Source organism: Arachis hypogaea, chromosome 13, assembly GCF_003086295.3.
Source record: "Arachis hypogaea cultivar Tifrunner chromosome 13, arahy.Tifrunner.gnm2.J5K5, whole genome shotgun sequence".
Classification (NCBI taxonomy): Eukaryota; Viridiplantae; Streptophyta; class Magnoliopsida; order Fabales; family Fabaceae; genus Arachis; species Arachis hypogaea.
This window is the reverse complement of record NC_092048.1, coordinates 136253638-136272361: the sequence shown is the minus strand read 5'-3', so window position 1 is coordinate 136272361 and position 18724 is coordinate 136253638. Positions and strand designations below refer to the sequence as shown.

General features: G+C 29.2%; 2 protein-coding genes across 7 annotated transcripts; both read left to right on the top strand.

The window, feature by feature from the left end:
* The first annotated feature begins 983 nt into the window (after positions 1–983).
* On the top strand, positions 984–4300 carry LOC112791856 (paired amphipathic helix protein Sin3-like 5). Its single transcript, XM_072210930.1, has 3 exons — positions 984–1474; positions 3705–3878; positions 4005–4300. Exons 1-3 carry the CDS (start codon positions 1371–1373, stop codon positions 4204–4206), a joined length of 480 nt encoding a protein of 159 aa, XP_072067031.1. The 5' UTR covers positions 984–1370; the 3' UTR covers positions 4207–4300.
* A 9585-nt stretch (positions 4301–13885) lies between these two features.
* Positions 13886–18524, top strand: LOC112791855 (paired amphipathic helix protein Sin3-like 3). Of its 6 annotated transcripts, none has more exons than XM_072213222.1 (12): positions 13886–13975; positions 14255–14309; positions 14525–14566; positions 15226–15381; positions 15527–15713; positions 15911–16009; positions 16166–16273; positions 16355–16472; positions 16614–16750; positions 17214–17289; positions 17384–17413; positions 17539–17804. In XM_072213222.1, the coding sequence occupies exons 3-12, from the start codon at positions 14544–14546 to the stop codon at positions 17715–17717; spliced, it is 1113 nt and encodes a 370-aa protein (XP_072069323.1). In that variant the 5' UTR covers positions 13886–13975; positions 14255–14309; positions 14525–14543; the 3' UTR covers positions 17718–17804. The 6 variants fall into 6 exon arrangements, with proteins under 6 accessions (XP_072069323.1, XP_072069324.1, XP_072069321.1 ...); XM_072213223.1 differs by having other exon boundaries at positions 13920–13975; positions 14532–14566; XM_072213220.1 differs by lacking the exon at positions 13886–13975 and adding an exon at positions 17908–18524 and having other exon boundaries at positions 14031–14309; positions 17539–17705.
* Positions 18525–18724: the final 200 nt, after the last annotated feature.

Genomic DNA, 18724 nt, shown 5'->3' with positions numbered 1-18724 from the left:
CCCTAAACCCGATAAAATCACACCAAATTAGTCCTTAAGGTAGTGTTTGGTGGAGAGACATAGACGGAATACTGAGACTGAGAGACTGAGATTAAAATAACTCTCAGTATTCTGTTTGGTACAAAATAGGAAACAGAAATTGAAATAAGAATGAAACTCTAATTTAATTTGCACAAAGGGTAAAATTGAAATTAAGTAATTGAAATAAGGGTATTTTAGATATAAAATGTTATTAAAGTTTCAGTCTCCATCTCTAAAAATTTTAATCCCCTGTGGTAGTGTTTGGTAGATAGACAGAAACTGAAAGACTGAGACTGAGAGACAGAGACTAAGAGACAGAGATCGAAATAAATTTTAGTATTCTGTTTGGTGCAAAGTGAGAGACAGAAATTGAAACGAAAATAAAACTCTAATTTAATTTGCACAAATGATAAAATTAGAATTAATTAATTAAAATGAGGGTATTTTAGGTATAAAATGTTATTAAAATTTCAGTTTTCCTCTCTAAAAATTTCAGTCCCTTGTGTCCTTACTTTTTGGAGGTACTGAAATACTGAAAATTTTAGGATAGAGACAGAAATTTTAGTGTCTCTGAACCAACAAACATGATATTGTGTCTCAATCTCTCAGTCTCTGTCCCAATACCTCAAAATAAACGCTACCTATGTTCCTACTTTTTGTAGGTACTGAAATACTGAAATTTTGGAAACAGAGATAAAAATTTTAGTACCAGTCTCAATCTCTCAATCTCGATATTTCAAAACAAAAGCTACTTTAGTATTCGGAACCAGACCAAATTTTCGAATCGGACCGGGCCATCTATACCCCCTACATAATATAAATACCCCCTACATAATATAAATACGCATACACATATCTATCAACTGTCTAATCTCAACCTTCACACGTTCTAGTTTTTGTACGTTTTTTTAATTCTCTCTATTCCTTTATTTTTGCCGAGAGAAGAGAAGAAAGAATTTTTTTATTGTTTTTGTAGCTTCGAAAGTGATAAACTTTGCTGCAATAGTGGTGTGTTTCACTTTGGTACAATCAAAGATTCTGACTGTGTTAAAATAATCACAGATGAAAAAACTGTTACACAAAGCTTCAATTTTTTTTCTTCGTTTTTGTTTTGTTTTATTTTTCACATATTTATCTGTTTTTCTTTGTGTAGAGAAAAGACGTTGTTGTGGAAGGGTACTCTGCAGTTTGTGCACTTCACAATCATTCTGTAAATTTTTTTATTTCGTTTTTTTTTTCTTATTTTATTACGTGCTGCAAATTGTGACCACGTTGCATTGCATTGAAGTAATCCAAATTATGGTTTTTGATTGTGTTTTTATTGGAATTTGTTTGGCTTCTTGTTGTGGATGGTGATCTGTTTGCAATTCGGGTCTGGAATTGTTGGTTGTTACTTGGATGCTTACATGAGATCTCAGATCAAAAGACCAATGGTATCTTCTAGAGGAGCAGCGTAAGTTCAATTTGCTTTTTTGCTCTAGCGTAAGTTCAATTTGCTTTTTTGCTTGTCTTGTTTAGCGGCTTTGTTTTTTTTGTTATTACTAGTATTTTTATTAGTAATATATAAATTTTTTAAAATTATAGTTCACTTTGTTCTGACGATATAAATTATGTATGACACAAAAAATTTATAAAATTAAATTATTTTTATAAAAACAGAAAAATTGTAGTTAACAAAAGCCGCTGACCAAGAAGATTAGATCAAGTAAATAAAAAATTAAATAATAAAATTTTTTGTTATTATTTTTAGATGAAAAAGTCTAATTTTTTATAATATTTAATTTTGATATTTGTTATCTAAAATTCAAAATAATTTAATATGTATATTTTTATATTTAATTAAGTATTAATTGTTAAGTCTGTTATACAAATAAAAATAATTAATTTTTTACTTGTTATTTAAAAATAAATATTTTTCTCTTTATGTATATAAAAATATAATTAGATATTAGTATAAAAAATTATACTGATAATTATAAAATTAACTCAAAATTAACTTTTTTTTAAAAATAATTGAATCTTTATTCTAACTCTTAATTATAATATTAGTATTCTTTTTAAATGATATGTAATAAATATTTGAAAAAGAGAGAAATGAAAATATAGATTAGCCAGGTTACTTTTTATTTTTAATATTGGATTAACAATGATGTTTTTCTAAATTGTGATATACTGTAGTATTTTTCTAAAATATGGGATGATTTAATGTACGGAGTACAAATCAGACCGTTCAATTTTTAAGAGGTACAGACGATCCGATTTTTAGGTGCACAAATCGAACCGTTCGATTTCTGTACTCAGACCGTCCGTTTGTGTACTCCAAATTTTTTTAATTTTTTCAACGCAAATCAGTGGGTCTGATTTGTGTACTCCAAACTTTTAAAATTTTTTAAACACAAATCGGCCTCCCATAGTTTTAAAAAACACCAAAAATTACTACATTAAGGTATAACACCTATCTACTTCTATATCCAAATTTTTTAGCCTTAAAAAGATAAGCGGTGAAAATTTAAAATTAAATAAAAAACTAAAAAGCTATGTATATAATAACAATAATAATATTTTTATTTAAATTATATTATTTTGTTAATTTTGTTTTATGTAGAAGAGAGATAGAAAAAATAGAGAAGAAGAGAGAAGAGAGATAAATAATAACAATAATAATATTTTTTATTTAAATTATATTATTTTGTTAATTTTGTTTTATGTAGAAGAGAGATAGAAAAAATAGAGAAGAAGAGAAAAGAGAGATAAAGATAAAGATGAAGAATGAGAGTGAGAGTTTGTTAATTTTAGAAGAAAAAAATTATTTTAATTGTAAAAAATATCAGATGACATATTTTGATTTGTCAAATTACTAATATAAAATATAATTATATATAGAGTAAAAATAGTAGAGAGAAATAGAAAAATTGAGAGAAGTAGATGAAAGAATTTAGAATGAGAGTATATTAATTTTTTTAAAAAAATATTTTCTCTCAATTTTAATAAGAGAGTGTCATGTGATACATTTGATTATTAAATTAGATAGTAATATATGATATATAATATAGGTATATTTTAATTTTAATTTTAATATTTTAATTTAATTTTAATGCAATTAAAGAATGTCATGTTGTATATTTTGATTGTCAAATTAGTAATTAATCATTGATATTGATAATGATATATAAAATAGATAGAGTGGTTGAAGGAATGAAAGAAATAGATAAAGAAAGAGTGAGGAGGGGAGAACTCTCTAATTTTGAAAAGAAAGATTTGATTTCAATTGCAACGAGGGAGTGACACATTTTAGTTGTAAAATTAGTAAAGAGGGGGAGAAGAATTTCTTAATTTTGGAAGGAAATATTTAATTTTAATTACAATGAGAGAGTGACATGTGTCATATTTTGGTTGTAAAATTAGTAAAAAAGAAAGGAGAATTCCTTAATTTTGAAAGAAAAAATTTGATTTCAATTGCAATGAAAAAGTGACATATGACACATTTTGATTATAAAATTAGAGATATATAATATATTATTTTACTGTGATGGGATACATTTTTGCTTAATAAATCGGTTGAATTTTAATTGTTTTTGTTACAGAACTATTTAGTCTCTTTTGGAGATTCAATTTTATTGCTTCTTGAAATCTTCTTGTTGATTTCTCAAATGGTCTAACTAAAAGTTTTTCTTGGACTAAAGCTCGGGACAACCCCACGTTGCAATTGATAATACTGTTCAGAAACCGACTCAAGATGATGCCGTAAAATACCTAAAGACCGTGAAGGATGCTTTTTATGATAAGCCGGAAAAGTATGCTAACTTTTTACAAGTAATGAAAGATTTCAGGGCTCAAAGGTGTGATCATTTTGGACCTCATTATTAGGTCTTGCATTCCTCCAAGCTTTTTTTTTATGGACATGGAAATATTCTGTATTATTAGGAGTAGAGATCTTGATTCTATTAATAAAATTGATTTGTTTATCTTTTGTTCATACGTAGAACTGATACAGATGATGTCATAGCAAGAGTGAAGGAGCTCTTTAAAGGGCATAGAAATCTAATTGTAGGGTTTAACACCTTCTTGCCTAAGGAACATGAAATTGCACTTCCATTGGAGGATGAACAACCTCAGCAGAATAAGCCTGTTGATTTTGTTGAAGCTGTAAATTTTGTAGGCAAGGTCAAGGTAAGATTTTGTTGAGTTTGAATGTGTAAGCCTTTCAAGTTGCATTTGTGCACAAGAAAGCCAAAAAAAATGTTTTGGCCAACAATAAATTTCAGGCTGCCAATCTTATTGTTGGCATTGATATTGGTATTGTTGAACAATCAATTGTTGCAACTTGCTTACAGGTTTTAGGCCCAGTTAAACAATTTAAATAAGTTTTTTTTTTCAAAAGAGTTTAAAGTACAAGGACTTTTATAATTAACTTTTGTTGGTCGAGTGGTCAGTTTACTCGTCCGCTTAAGCAAGTGTCGAAAGTTTGAACCCCGCCTTGTACATGTAGCAACTCATTGACCAGTGGCAGACCCTTCAATGGAGCTCAGATCCGCAACGGATTAAGACTTAACCTATCGAGCTGGGGATACCATTTGGGTAAACAAAAGAATGGCTTTATTAATAGTAACTTATAAATAAGTTATTTTGTATTTGAATTTTTAGTTACAGAATGACTTATTTTAAAATTGTAGCATTTGGATAAATAACTCAAAAAAATACAATTTTTTTTACATAAGAAAATGAAAATTAAAATAATGATAATAACAAATATTTTTCAATATTAAATATTTACATAACCTCATCACTAAGATTACAATAATTTAGACAGTTAATTTTTTATTTACTCTCTTATTAGTTCTAATTTTTAGATGATTAATTTTTATCCTGTAATATCATTAGAAATTATTTTTTCTACTTTTTTTTTTATAGTTTTCATGCGGACACAACCTTTAAAAAAAATATTAAAAATTGGTACTTCTACTTTATTTTGATAGTTTCGATGCTTACACAACCTTTAAAAGAAAAGGCTACACACAAGCAAATAAAATCAAGCCTAACCAAGGCTAATCAACTCTCCCTAAGCTAGGCAAGACAAAACTCAAACCAGCAAGAGAAACAAAACACGAATAAGATGTTAGATATCACAATTCTTAGCACCTGTTCTTCTAAGCCTTCTCTCTTATCCAAGCTAGCACCAAACACGATACATCTTGTTCCAATAGAGAGATATTCACCTTTTTTTTCTTGAAGACAACAGCATTATTTTTATGTTTTTGCAGAGACTAAATTATAATAAAAAAGATTGTCATCCAAAAGGTTGTCATCTAATCCTCTTTTTTACTCTTTCTATTCGTTCATATATCCACGACTTAAAACATTGTCTAAAATATCCTGCCCAAACCCAAAATATATTCCAAAACCTAAGACCCCACAGCTTGCAAACATATTCGCATGTGATGAATAGATTTTGGTGCCTTGTCACAGATAACACAGATAATTTCTGATGTTGGTAAGATTTCACACCTAACTAATATGTCTTTAGTGTTCACTCTTTCTAGGATTACAAATCAAACAAAAATCTCCACACTGGGGAACCAAACTCCTCCACAAATTGTTATAAAAATTGAACATATTTGGCTCTTATCCTGTATTTTTATTCTTCTACTTCACTTTCACGCGTAACAGTGCTCTTATATGTGGTGAATAGTAATAAAAATTTAATTCACAATAATCTTGATGACAATGCCAAAGAAATTATTGTGTAGTTAGTGTTTGCTATTTTATTGTGTATAATATGGTAGGTGAACGTAGAAAACAAATATAAAATGTGTGTCAATGTATATTTTGTTGTTATTATTTTATTTTTTAACTCCTATTAGCCTCCTCCTTTATTGGAGTCAAGAACTTGTTATAACTAACTATAAAAATAATAACTAGTTATATAAAAATAAAATCACATGTGAAAAAAATAAAATTAAAACTGAGATTTCATATATATGCCGTAGGTGGTTTGTTTTAAAATAATGGGAGATGGTCAATACTTTCAGTGGTGGAGGGCCAATATTTTCAGCAAATGAGATGTAACCTTGCAAAAACAGACAATATTTTCACAGAGTCAAAGCCAATAATGAAAGTAGATTTTTTTGTTTTGAAGGCAATTTTTTTAAGGAAGTGATAGAATGACTTATCAAGGATGAGAAGTCATATATTTCAACCTCATATTTTTACTTTTTTAAAAAATTGTGAATTAACTTTTTGAAAAGTTAAAATTTTTTTCTAAATGATACCAAACATGCTTATTATGACTTTTCATAATTAAAAAAAAAGTTTTTGTTATTTTTCAAACGGGCTCTTATTCTTTTTGCAAATTATTTAAGTCCTCCACCTTTTAACTAATTTTTAAATTTAGTTAACTTGTTTGTATTAGAGATAAACAGGATAGTACCCTTGCAAAATTAAACATTAACTAAAGTATTATTTTAATTTTGCAAAAAAAATTTAGGGTCATTAACAAAAGTGTTTAATTTCTTTTTTCCTATTTATATTAAATATTTAAAAGGTAATTCCATATTATCATCACTTTTAAGTTTTAACCCCACTACAAATATTAATGAGGATGCAAATTTTCTTAAACTCTGTATCCTAATTTTTTTATAAGTTAATTTTCGTTATTTTTCTGTGTTAATTTTATTGCTTTTTAATCTTAGTTATTTTTTAAATTATTAACAAACTATATAATAGCAGTTTGTCACTAAGCAAAACTTGTTTTGTCACGATAACTGTTAATAATAATTTCTATATAATTTAACTATCATTCAATAATAATATTGTACTATAATTTATGATATAACGTGATTTTGCAAGTTTTGGTTTGGTAAATAATTATTTTAAATTATTATTATATTTACAAAAACCGTTGGAATATATCAAAATATAATTTTTGTATCTGTAACTCTAAATGCACGTGGAAAAAAAAAGTTTAAATGAAACAAAGAGTGATGTCATAATACAACTTATTCCGAAAGTTCTTCTTGAAATATAATGAAAGATGACCAACTCAATTTCTTTTATAATATTCTTTTAAAACAACCAAAAGTGTTATATTTATTTATTGTTATATCTTATTAAAATAAGAATTAATTAATAAGATTATATTATTTGATTTGATTTCATTGTGTTATATTGTCTTTTATTCATTTAGTTCATTTTATTTTTCTACTTCAGCAATTGTTTTTAAAACCTAAAGTAAAGTTTTTTTTTAATATGAACTAATACTTTTTCGTTGCTCACATGCTCATAAGCTTGAAAACCTTCTTAGTTTACTTGTATCATCAGAAAAAAACAAAAAGAATTAAAAGCACAATAATCCAACTTCCTTAAACCATCTCCAGTAGGGAACTCATCCCAATTTCTATTTATGCCCCACCTGTCATAAAAAGTAACTCCACATCAGCTTTTGCGTCATAAACAGTAAATAAGAACTCAAAGCATCTCTCTCTTCTCTATTAGGAGGAACTAACTTTAGTTCCTGTTGTGGTCCTACTTAATTAATTAATTAAAATACTTGTAATTAATATAATTAATTTTTTAAATAATATAATTTAAATATTTAAATTTAAAAATAATTCACTATTAAAAGATATTAATATTAAATAAATTCATATATAACAATAATACACAATAGATAATTCGGGGTTACACTAATTTGTAAAATTACTTAATACAAAGAAAAACATAATTAAACTCTATAGTTGACGACAAGCATTGTGAAATTGCCATATGTGTTCAATCAAGTCCTCCTTCAATTGTCTATGCTACTGCCTATTTTGAAGTTGGGCATTTCTTTGGAGAAATTGATGGTATAGTGCAAAATCTTCCTCTCCCAACTGAGGTTGTGATAAGTCATTTTCAACATCATCATACTCTAAGCCTTGAGCAAAATTTCCTGCATAACTGTCTCTTTCATCCTCAACAATCATATTATGCAATATAATACAAGCTCTCATTATGTTGGCAAGCTTTTTCTTTTCCCAAAACGAGCTAGACCACGTATAATTGCAAAGCGTGCTTGCAACACTCTGAATGCTCGTTCCACATCTTTTCTTTGCCCTTCTTGGTATTGTGCAAATAACTTGCGTTTCTCACCTTGTGGCTTTGAGATTGATTTGACAAATGTGGCCCATTTAGGATAAATATCATCTGCTAAATAGTATCTCATTGTATAATTATTACCATTAATAGTATAATTTACCTTCGGAGCACGGTCATTTAGAATATCATCAAACACTGGAGAACGATCTAACACGTTGATATCATTATTTGAACCAAAAACTCCAAAGAATGCATGCCATATCCAAAGGTCTGAAGATGCTACGCCATATGCTAACATCCGTATCGCAGCGGTACATTTCTGAAGTGGCGACAAGCCTCTTCTTCTAGTTGCATCAACCCTCTGTTGAAAATATGGATAGACGTTTGAGAGAGCGTCTACTATCCGAAGGAACACATCTCTTCTCATTCGAAATCTTCGTCGAAAAATGTCAGCATTATACACTAGTTCATCTGCAAAGTAATCTTGGAAAAGGCGATCATGTCTTGCTTCTCGATCTCTGTTGATCCATCTGCAAAGTAATCGGAAAATGTCAGCATTATACAACCGATGATTTTCTTTCGCTAAAATCTTCAGACATCTGTGCTTTTTCCTTACCTCTTCGCTTGCTCTTCATTGATCCTTGTGGGCAAAGGGAGAGTCCACACTGGGTTCGTCAGCCAACGGTGTTTCTGGGTTTGATGAGGATGAGTATGCTCCAGTTGCACTAACCTTAGTTCTCTTTGAGCCGCCACTCTGTGTAGGGAGTTGGCTTCTCCATTTTTGCCCAACCGAAGCATGTTCCAATGCCTCTCAAAAGTGAACTTTTGACCATAATTTGTGGAATAAAGTTTATAAGCCAACTCCTTTATATCATCAGCGTTCGAACCACTCCTTATGTTTCGACTAGCTTGATCGTAGCAACCAGCAAATTGTGCAACAGCCTTGTTGATCTTATACCATCGTTTCTTACATGCAATTACCCCCCTTGTCATGTCGGTGCAAAATTCTACACAGTAGCTATGAATTCGACTCCAAAATGTTTCCCCCTTTTGATCGGTACCAACTACAAGGTCAATTGAAACATTTAATCACACACTGATCAACATCTCATCCTCTTCCCAATGCCAGTGTTGAATACTATCTTGCCTCCGATCTTCAATATCATCATCATTGAAGTCGATAGCATCTAATCCACGAGGGTTGGCAAAATTGGAATATTGCGAATTTGGACTAGATTGTATAGGAGTCTGAGATGATGGGTTAGAATAGCCGCCAACACCAGATGCGTTATGTCTTGCGTTATGTCTTGATACACTGAATTGAGTTGGAAACGGCAAGGAAGTTGGAGTAACATTTCCGATAGAGGGGTTAAATATGGATGAAAATGGAAAATGGGGTGTTTGTGAATTTTGATTTTGCGGTTGGAATATAGGAAACTGATTATTATAAGGAGCTTGAAAATTGAAATTAGAAAGATTTTGTGGATTTGGATTTTGAAATGTATTTGGTAGTGTGAAGTTTTGATTTGGAACTTGAGTGTTTGAGGTTTGAGATTGTTGGGTATTTGGAATTTGAGGAAATTTTTGTAAGTAATTGAAGAAAGAGTTGAGTTGGTTTGGATCCATTTTTTCGAACAAAAAATAATAGTAGTAGAACTTTGATTTTGTAAACTTGGAAGAAGATGAGGAAGAGTAGTAAAGAGTGTGAGAATAGAAGTGTATCTAAGTGGTATATATAGAGTAATACAATATTAATTTATTAATAATAACAGTAACATAGTAACGGCTAGTTTCCAACAGCTAATTTTACAACGGCTAGTTTTGCAACGGCTAATTTAATATAATAATATAAATTATTAATTAAATAAAAATTTAATCATTTAATTAATTAAATATTATAATTATTAATAAATTAAATATGATTTAATTATTTAATATAATTTATATTAAATAATTAAATCATATTTAATTTATTAATAATTATAATAATTAATTAATTATATAAAGTATACTATATATATAACGTTAATATGTATGATGTATACGAAGTATACTATATGTAACGGTTCAATACATATATATATATATATATATATATTAATTTTATTAATAAAATATTATTTTTTTGAGAGAGACAGAATCCCTCTAAATAGGGCTTCTCTTGCTCCGAAATTTGTGAAAAAACTCATTATTTATTTGCTCCAATAATAGATCCTTCCTTTTTACTGACGCACAGTAAATGAATTTCAAAATTTTTGAACCGTTGGAGTTCCTCTTAGCTTCTCAAGTTGTTTAACCTTTTTAATCCACGTACTAGCATTGAATTAAACTAAAGTATCCAAAATATTGTCAGATATATTTTTCGGGTAACTATTGTTAGACATATTTACAAAATAGTAAATGGTTAAATAAGTACATGAATAATTAAAAATACGTCAATTTTAAAATATAACTAATATTTGATTTAATAAAATGTTATGTTATTATTAGTATTTATTATTATTATATGCCAACAATGCAAAGCATTATATACATATATTTTTTTTTAAACATCCTGATTTATCTATTGTTTTACTACTTTTTCTGATACAAGAAAATAATAAATAATTTTAAGAATTTAATTAATATGTGTCATGATTTTTTATAAAATTATTAATTTAAAAAAATTTATAAATAAATATGTAAAATTTAAATCTTTAATAAATTTATTATGTATTTATGAAAAATAAAGGTTTAATATATTATAATAATCATATTTAATTTCTTCAAAATATATATCATGTTCTTAAGGTGGCCGCCACAATAAGTGGAGCCTTGCCGATTTTGACTCGGAGCAAGTATACTTTTTCTATTTGTTTTGGAAACGTGGGCACGGCAAATATAAAATAAGCTTCATTCTGTTTTAGTTTTTAAAGTTTGAAATATTTTATTTAAATTTAAAAAAAATTTATTCAGTTTTAATGTAATTTTACTGTGAAATTAAAGTTAAATAATTAATAGAATATCTTTTATGATAGTAGTACAAGAATAAGAATAAGATTAATAATCTAGAGAATAAATATAAATTTCAAAGATAAAAAATTAATGCATCAATACATTTATTTATCATTCTTCTTAGTTTTATAGAAAATATCTTATTTAAATTGTAAGAAAAATGATAAATAAATGTATTGATACATCCACGATTAATTTTGTGCCACTAGAATTTATACTTATTCTCTAAATTATCGACTTTATTCTTGTACTGTTGTCATGTAAGACATTTCGTTAATTATTTAATTTTGACCTCACGGTGGAACTATATTGAAACTAAATGAAATCTTTTTGAATTCAAATAAGACACTTTAAACTTTAAGGACCAAAACAAGATTATGTTCTCAGGGGACTAATTTAGTACTATACCCTATAAAATATAAGGTAAAAGAGTAATGTTACATGTACATCAAAATCAGCCACCAGTCTAAAATACATGTTAGAATACAAATACACATTGAAAATGAATTAAACTATACATGTATACTATTTATACACAAATACATTGGTGGCCGATTTTAGTGGTTAATTTTGGTGTACAAATAGTATTTTTGAAAGTAAAATATTATTTTAATCGTTTGGGTTGAATCTTAATTTAGTCTCTAATATTTTAGACGTCCTATTTTAATTTAAAAAAATTTTAAACAGATGATGTTATGAATCAAATTAGGATTTGATCCAAAAACCAAAAATGTACTTTATCGTAAAATATAAAATATATACTGAATAATATATATTTTATAACTGATTTTTATATTCATCTAATATTTTAGTTTTACATAAAAAGATTGATAGGTTTTTCCAAAGAATTTCATTGTAAACTTCATAAGTTCTTTAAAAAATATAATCACAAATAAGCATTTTAAAACGAAATAAAAAAATTCAAAAAAATATTTTGTTGGTTATTGCCCTATTTTAATTTACCAGGCTTAGGAAATCAAATAAAGTATTAATGCAAGAGACAATACAAGGTTGTTTCATAATCCATTGGATGCAATTTCATCTTCTTTTCTTTATTTTAGGTGCGGGGTGTAGGAATTAGGGTGTTATATCAAATAAATTCCCCACACACAATGTTAATTTCTTTTCGAAGATTTTCTGATTGTTTGTGAAACATGGCAGGATTTCATGAGTGGCAAGTTAATGCATCCAAGAAAATCGGAACAATAACAAAACATGTGTTTGCATATTTACATTAAACAATTCTCCATCCCCTTCTCTAGTGAAATATATGTTACATTTCTTCCAACTCCAACAATAATAGGGTATACGTGATCAGTTTGGATCAGATATGATATTTGCGTTGTTTAGTGTCATATCAGATCGGATATGAGATATATCCGTATAATTGAATTTTTTTTAATTATATTATTATACAAAAAATTCAATAAAAATATTTTTTTCACACTTTTAAACTTATTTATTCCTAAAATATTTTTAATCAATTTTTTTCTAAATAATAAAAATAAAATAATACAATAATAAATAATAATTATTAACTAAAACATACAAACAAATAAACATAATACCAAACATATATATATTTATTTTTTAATTATTATTGTACGTATCTGCGGATATACGGATGTAGAGCAGATATCTGCGATCCGATCCGTAAAGGTGTGGATTCGATCCGATCTGATCAATTTGCGGATTGAATCGTATCCGCAATTTTCGAATCGGACGCAGATTTGCAAATACGATTCGATCCATGAACACCCCCTAAACAATATGTTGAAACATAACATCGTCTAAGGCCAAGGGTGTTGTAACAACCTCATCTAAATTAGAAAGATGCTATTCTTGTAAGATGTTTTTTTGGCATTGGATGGTTGAAGAGGAGATACGAATCTTTATAATTTATGAATGGTGTTTTTAGTATTTGTGATTGTAACAATTGTGTAATTTAGTTGTTATACTTTTGAGGTGTGAATGTTGCGTTGATAAGAACTTGTAATTTGTGACGAATTCTTGATGACAATACTAAAAGAAATAGATTATAAATTAGTAGACTTTCTCTTTTTTGGGTGAGTTTGTACAACGTATCTTAAAAAAAAAGAAAAAAGAAAAAATAACCCTTAGTTTTAGGATTAGACCTCATCTAAATCCTGTTCAGAGAATAAATAGACCAATTCGGCCTACTAGCAACTAAGCCTCCTAATTGGTCTGACCTTGTCAGATTTTAAACCCAGTGTGCTTATATGAAATTACAACGGTTTGAACCTGATCAATACGATAAAAGAAATAAAAAGACAAAAGAAGGAAAGTTAATTAAAGTTGGGTTTAAAAGTCTTTAAAGATAGAATAAGAAAAAGGATGCTGAGAAATTGTTAATTGGAGAGAGTTTTGAGATAATAACAAAGTGGATACGATATCGTTCTCATGTTACGAAAACAATTTTAAATGGCTAGGAACAAATGTCTCGTAATAAAAGCGAATCACTATTTATGGATTATTAAGTTTGATTCCAACAATGTTATTAGTAAAAAAAAAAAGGTTGAAATTTTAAGTTTAACCACTCAACTAAGGCTACTCTTAATCTTGATTCTCACGAGAATTTGATCCCCAATTTTTAGTAAAACAGTGGGTACTAACTTTCGTGCTAATTGACTAATTCTTTTCCTAGCCCAAGAAGAAAATTACGGGATTGGTCAGAACCCTAAGACATAAATAAATTTGAAATTTAAAATATATAGATGTAGAAATTAATCTCTGAGAAAGATTAGATAGAGTGAAAAACATTTACGTCCAAATTTTCTTAATTGCTTGGCCCAATTACGCATGATATAAATACGCATACACACATTTGTCAACTCTCTGATCTCAAACTTCACACGTTCTAGTTTTTGTACGTTTTTTTATTCTCTCTATTCCTTTATTTCTGCACAGAGAGAAATGAATTAGAGCAGAAATAAAATTCATTTTTTTATTGTTTTTGTAGCTTCGAAAATGATAAACTTTGCTCTAACATTGGTGTGTTTCTCTTTGGTACAATCATAGGTTCTGATTGTGTTAAAATAATCACAGATGAAAAAACTGTTAAACAAAGCTTCAATTTGTTTTTCTTCGTTTTTGTTTTGTATTGTTTTGTTTTTCACATATCTATCTGGTTTTTTTTTTTGTGTAGAGAAAAGACGTTGCTGTGGAAGGGTAATCTGCAGTTCGTGCACTTCACAATCACTGTAAATTTTTTTTAATTTCGTTTTGTTTTTCTTTTTTTTATATTATTATGTGCTGCAAATTGTGACCACGTTGCATTGCATTGAAGTAATGCAAATTATGGTTTTTGATTGTGTTTTTGTTGGGATTTGTTTGGCTATTTGTTGTGCATGGTGATCTGTTTGCAATTCGGGTCTGGAAATGTTGCTCGTGGTTGTTACTTGGATGCTTACATAAGTTCTCAGATCAAAAGACCAATGGTATCTTCTAAAGGAGAACCGTAAGTTGAATTTGCTTTTTGGCTTGTCTTGTTTCGTGGCTTTCTTTTTTCGTTGTTATTATTTTGGTGTGATGGGATAATTTTTGCTTGATGAAGCAGTTGAATCTTAATTGTTTTTCTTACTGAACTATTATTTTAAGCCCCTTATGTTGATGTTTTGACTTAGCTTGTTTGGGTTAGCTTTTAAGAAAAGATCTTTTTTCGAGTTATCTTTTTTTAAAAGATTTTATAGAGAAGTAAAAATAATTTTATGTTTGGATATCTCATGTAAAAAGGTCTTTTTATCTATCAATTATGTTTGGGTATAACAATATAAAAGTACTTTTTTATTTATTTATTACAAGAAAAATATTTTTTTTAAGGAAAAAAGATCTTTTAAAAAAAATGTAAATTACAGCTTTTCAAAAAAGATTTTTTTTTTATTTTACTAGTGCTTTTATTTTTACTACTAAAAATTTGTCAAATACGTTAAAAAATTAAAAAAATCTTTTTTCATTGAAAAAAGATCTTTTTTAACAAAATAATGTCGCTTAAACATGTTAGTGTGATAAGATCAGATGTTTCTTTTACTAAAATGCGCTTGAATAGGGTTGATAATGTGCCGAAATTTTCTTGTTGATTTCTCAAATTGTCTAACTAAAGTTTTTCTTCGACTGAAGCTCGGGGCAACCCCATGTTGCGATTGACAATGCTGTTCAGAAACTGACCCACGATGATGCCGTAAAATACCTGAAGACCGTGAAGGATGCGTTTCATGATAAGCCGAAAAAGTATGCTGACTTTTTAAAAGTAATGAAAGATTTCAAGGCTCAAAGGTGTGATCATTTTGGACCTCATTATTTTGTCTTGCAGTTCCTCCAAGCTTTTCTTTTATGGACATGCAAATGTTCTGTATTATTAGGAGTAGAGATCTTGGTTCTATTAGCAAAATTGATTTGTCTCTCTTTTGTTCATACGTAGAACTGATACAGATGGTGTCGTAGCAAGAGTGAAGAAGCTATTTAAAGGGCATAGAAATCTAATTGTAGGGTTTAACGCCTTCTTGCCTAAGAAACATGAAATTGAACTTCCACTGGAGGATGAACAACCTCAGCGGAATAAGCCTGTTGATTTTGTTGAAGCTGTAAATTTTGTGGGCAAGGTCAAGGTAAGTTTTTGTTGAATTTGAATGTGTAAGCCTTTCAAGCTGCATTTGTGCACAAGAAACCAAAAGAAAAAAGTTTTGGCATTGATATTGGTATTGTTGAACAATCAATTGTTGCAACTTGCTTAAAGCTCTTATACTTTTTGCAAATTCAACACGAATTGGACAGTTTTAACTGGGATTGAATTCTTTTCATGTAGAGCCGGTTTCAAGGCGATGACAGCGTCTATAAGTCGTTTCTTGATATATTGGAGATGTACAGAAAGAAAACCAAGACTATGTCTGAGGTTCACTTAGAGGTTTGTGTTGTATATGTCTCTGTGTTGCCATCAGGCAAATTTGTATTGGCCTCTATTTCTCTCTGTTTTTTGCGGTTTGTTTTGTTTGGAGTATTGATAGGGTATGAATTTAGATACTCATTTTGATCATATTGGGACTATTTACTATTTACATAGGTTGCTGCACTTTTCCGTGGCCATGAAGATCTTCTTGAGGAGTTTACTCGTTTTCTTCCTGATAAGAGCTATGCAATGCCAGCTGTTGTACCAATGGATGTTGAAAAGGTAATCTTTCAGCTTATTTGTGTGTCCCTTTGATTTTTAGTTAATTATTAAGCAGGTAATATTTCCCTTTCTCTGTGACAGAAAGAAAGTACCATGGCTTCTAATGAGGACCCTGGTGCTGAACCATTCCATGATGAACATGAAAAGTTTGACCTGTGCCCTATGTCATCTACTTGTGAAGATAAAAGCTCTTTGAAAAGTGAGTTTGTCAATACTTTGATCACGGATGTATGTTGTAACATTTTCAGAATTTCTTTTACCTTGCCAAACATATGCTTTGAACTTCTATGCAATGTTTTAAATATTTGAAATCATAGACTCCAACTTCTGATCACCACAGGTATGTGTAGTCAAGTCGGTGCTTTCCTTGAAAAAGTCAAGGAGAAATCTCGAACTCCTGAGGTTTACCAGGAATTTTTGAAGTGTCTACTTTTCTACAGCAGGGAAATAATTACCCGACAAGAATTGCAGTCATCGGTATGGTTGATGAATTTATATATAGAGAAACTCTTGGGGGCCAGCAACTTTTAGTATTTTTGACCTGCATTTTGCCAGCACAAATATTAAATTGTCATTTTACTCATTTGTGTGTGCAAATTCTAAAAAATGTGGATGTAAATTTTATTGATTCATAGGTGCAAATTGTATTGATTCATGTGTACAAAACTCTAGTAAATATAGGTGTAAATTATATACTTGTGTGCAAAACGTCTGAAAATATGGATGCAAATTATGACTGGCTAAGTGCTGGCCAAAAATGATAATATTTGCTGGCCATGTAGCATTGCTTTTATATATATTGATTTTCTTGGCTACATTACTTGTTTTGTTCCCATAACCAGATAACCTGTCAATAACTATTACTTATTAGTGAATCTGGTGTGAAGAAAGCTGAGGCTAGAATTATCTTGATCTGATCATTCACTATTTGTTCTTCCAGGTGGGTGATTTGCTGGGGAAATTTCCAGATCTTATGGATGGATTTAATGATTTTTTGGTACAATGCGAGAAGAATGGTAATATTCAACCTATTCTTTTTTCTTTTTCCTTGAAATCATTTTTTTTTTGTTTTAAATTCTTTCTTCTCATTAATCAAGTTCTGTCATGCAGAAGGATTTTTTGCTGGCGTCATGAATAAAAGTACGTGACATGGTTATCTCTTCTGCTATCTTATAATATATGCACCCTGTTTTTATTATTATTATTGCTCAAATGAACAATTTTAGTTTCACCTTGTGGCTAAACTGTGATTGTTATGTATCCAGAGTCCTTGCAGAATGAAGGACATGGATTGAAAGCATTGAAGGCAGAGGACATGGATATAGATCAAGGGGTGGAAAAAGAAATGGATGGAGAGTTACCAATTACTGCCTCATGCATCGAAACACTATTTGAAAAAATAGTCATAGGATGCAAAAGCATAATAAAAAAAGTTAGTTGCTGATTCAAAATCAAGACTCTTAACTACAAATGCAAATGAAGTCGAATATGTTATTGTTTTTAAATTGAATAAAAAATTAAGAATTTTGCATATTCAAGTCTCAAAAGTAGAGTTAATGAAGGTCTAATTACATGAGGGATGATTGGCTAATAGTGTTGTTCCTCACTGTGTTCTGGTGTGTCTGGAAACACAGGAATGAAATTGTTTTCAAAAATGCACCTATCCGTGGAGCAACAAGCTTGCAAAGAGGAGAAGGAGAAAAGTGTCAACTTAAATATCCGTGGAGGCAGGGTAGGGTTCTAAAGCCACTTTCAATGCTTTGGTCTACCTCACAATGAACTTGGAGAGCTTTTGAAATATTCAAAGACTTGTTATTCTTTTTCCTAATTTCTAACAAGTTGTTAATGGAATAAATGTACACCATTGGATCTTTCGCTAACATAATTCAATGCTTCCAATATCATGGTGTATCAGAAACGTCCAAAATGTATAGGTTGATTTAAGACAGACCCAAAAAAGAGTGCTGAGAAATTGTTAATTGGAGAGGGTTTTGAGATAATAACAAATTGGGCAGGATTGAAGAAAGTTCTCAAGTGGTTCCACCAGAAAATTCTAACTTCCAATCATTTTAGTTTAGTTGTAAAGATTTTCTTTTTCAGACATTCTCTAATCTTAGACATTATAACATTACAAATTGATCTATATCGACGCTCACACACGGTGGCACACAAATTTGGTCTCGGCTAAGTTTTGAAACCGGATATGATTACTTGTGAGACAAATGAATTACTATATATTATGCTAACATCAATTGTGAATTGTCTTGTCTTCTTTCAAATTATGCTGCAAATATTGCAAATCAAATCTGTATTTATTCACCCATAAGCACAATCTAAAAAAAATTACATATACATTGTTTAAATTCATATTATCCCATCAGAAATAATAATTAAAAATAAATATGATTCAAAGACTGCATATTATACTATCAGTCTATTAAAATTAAGATC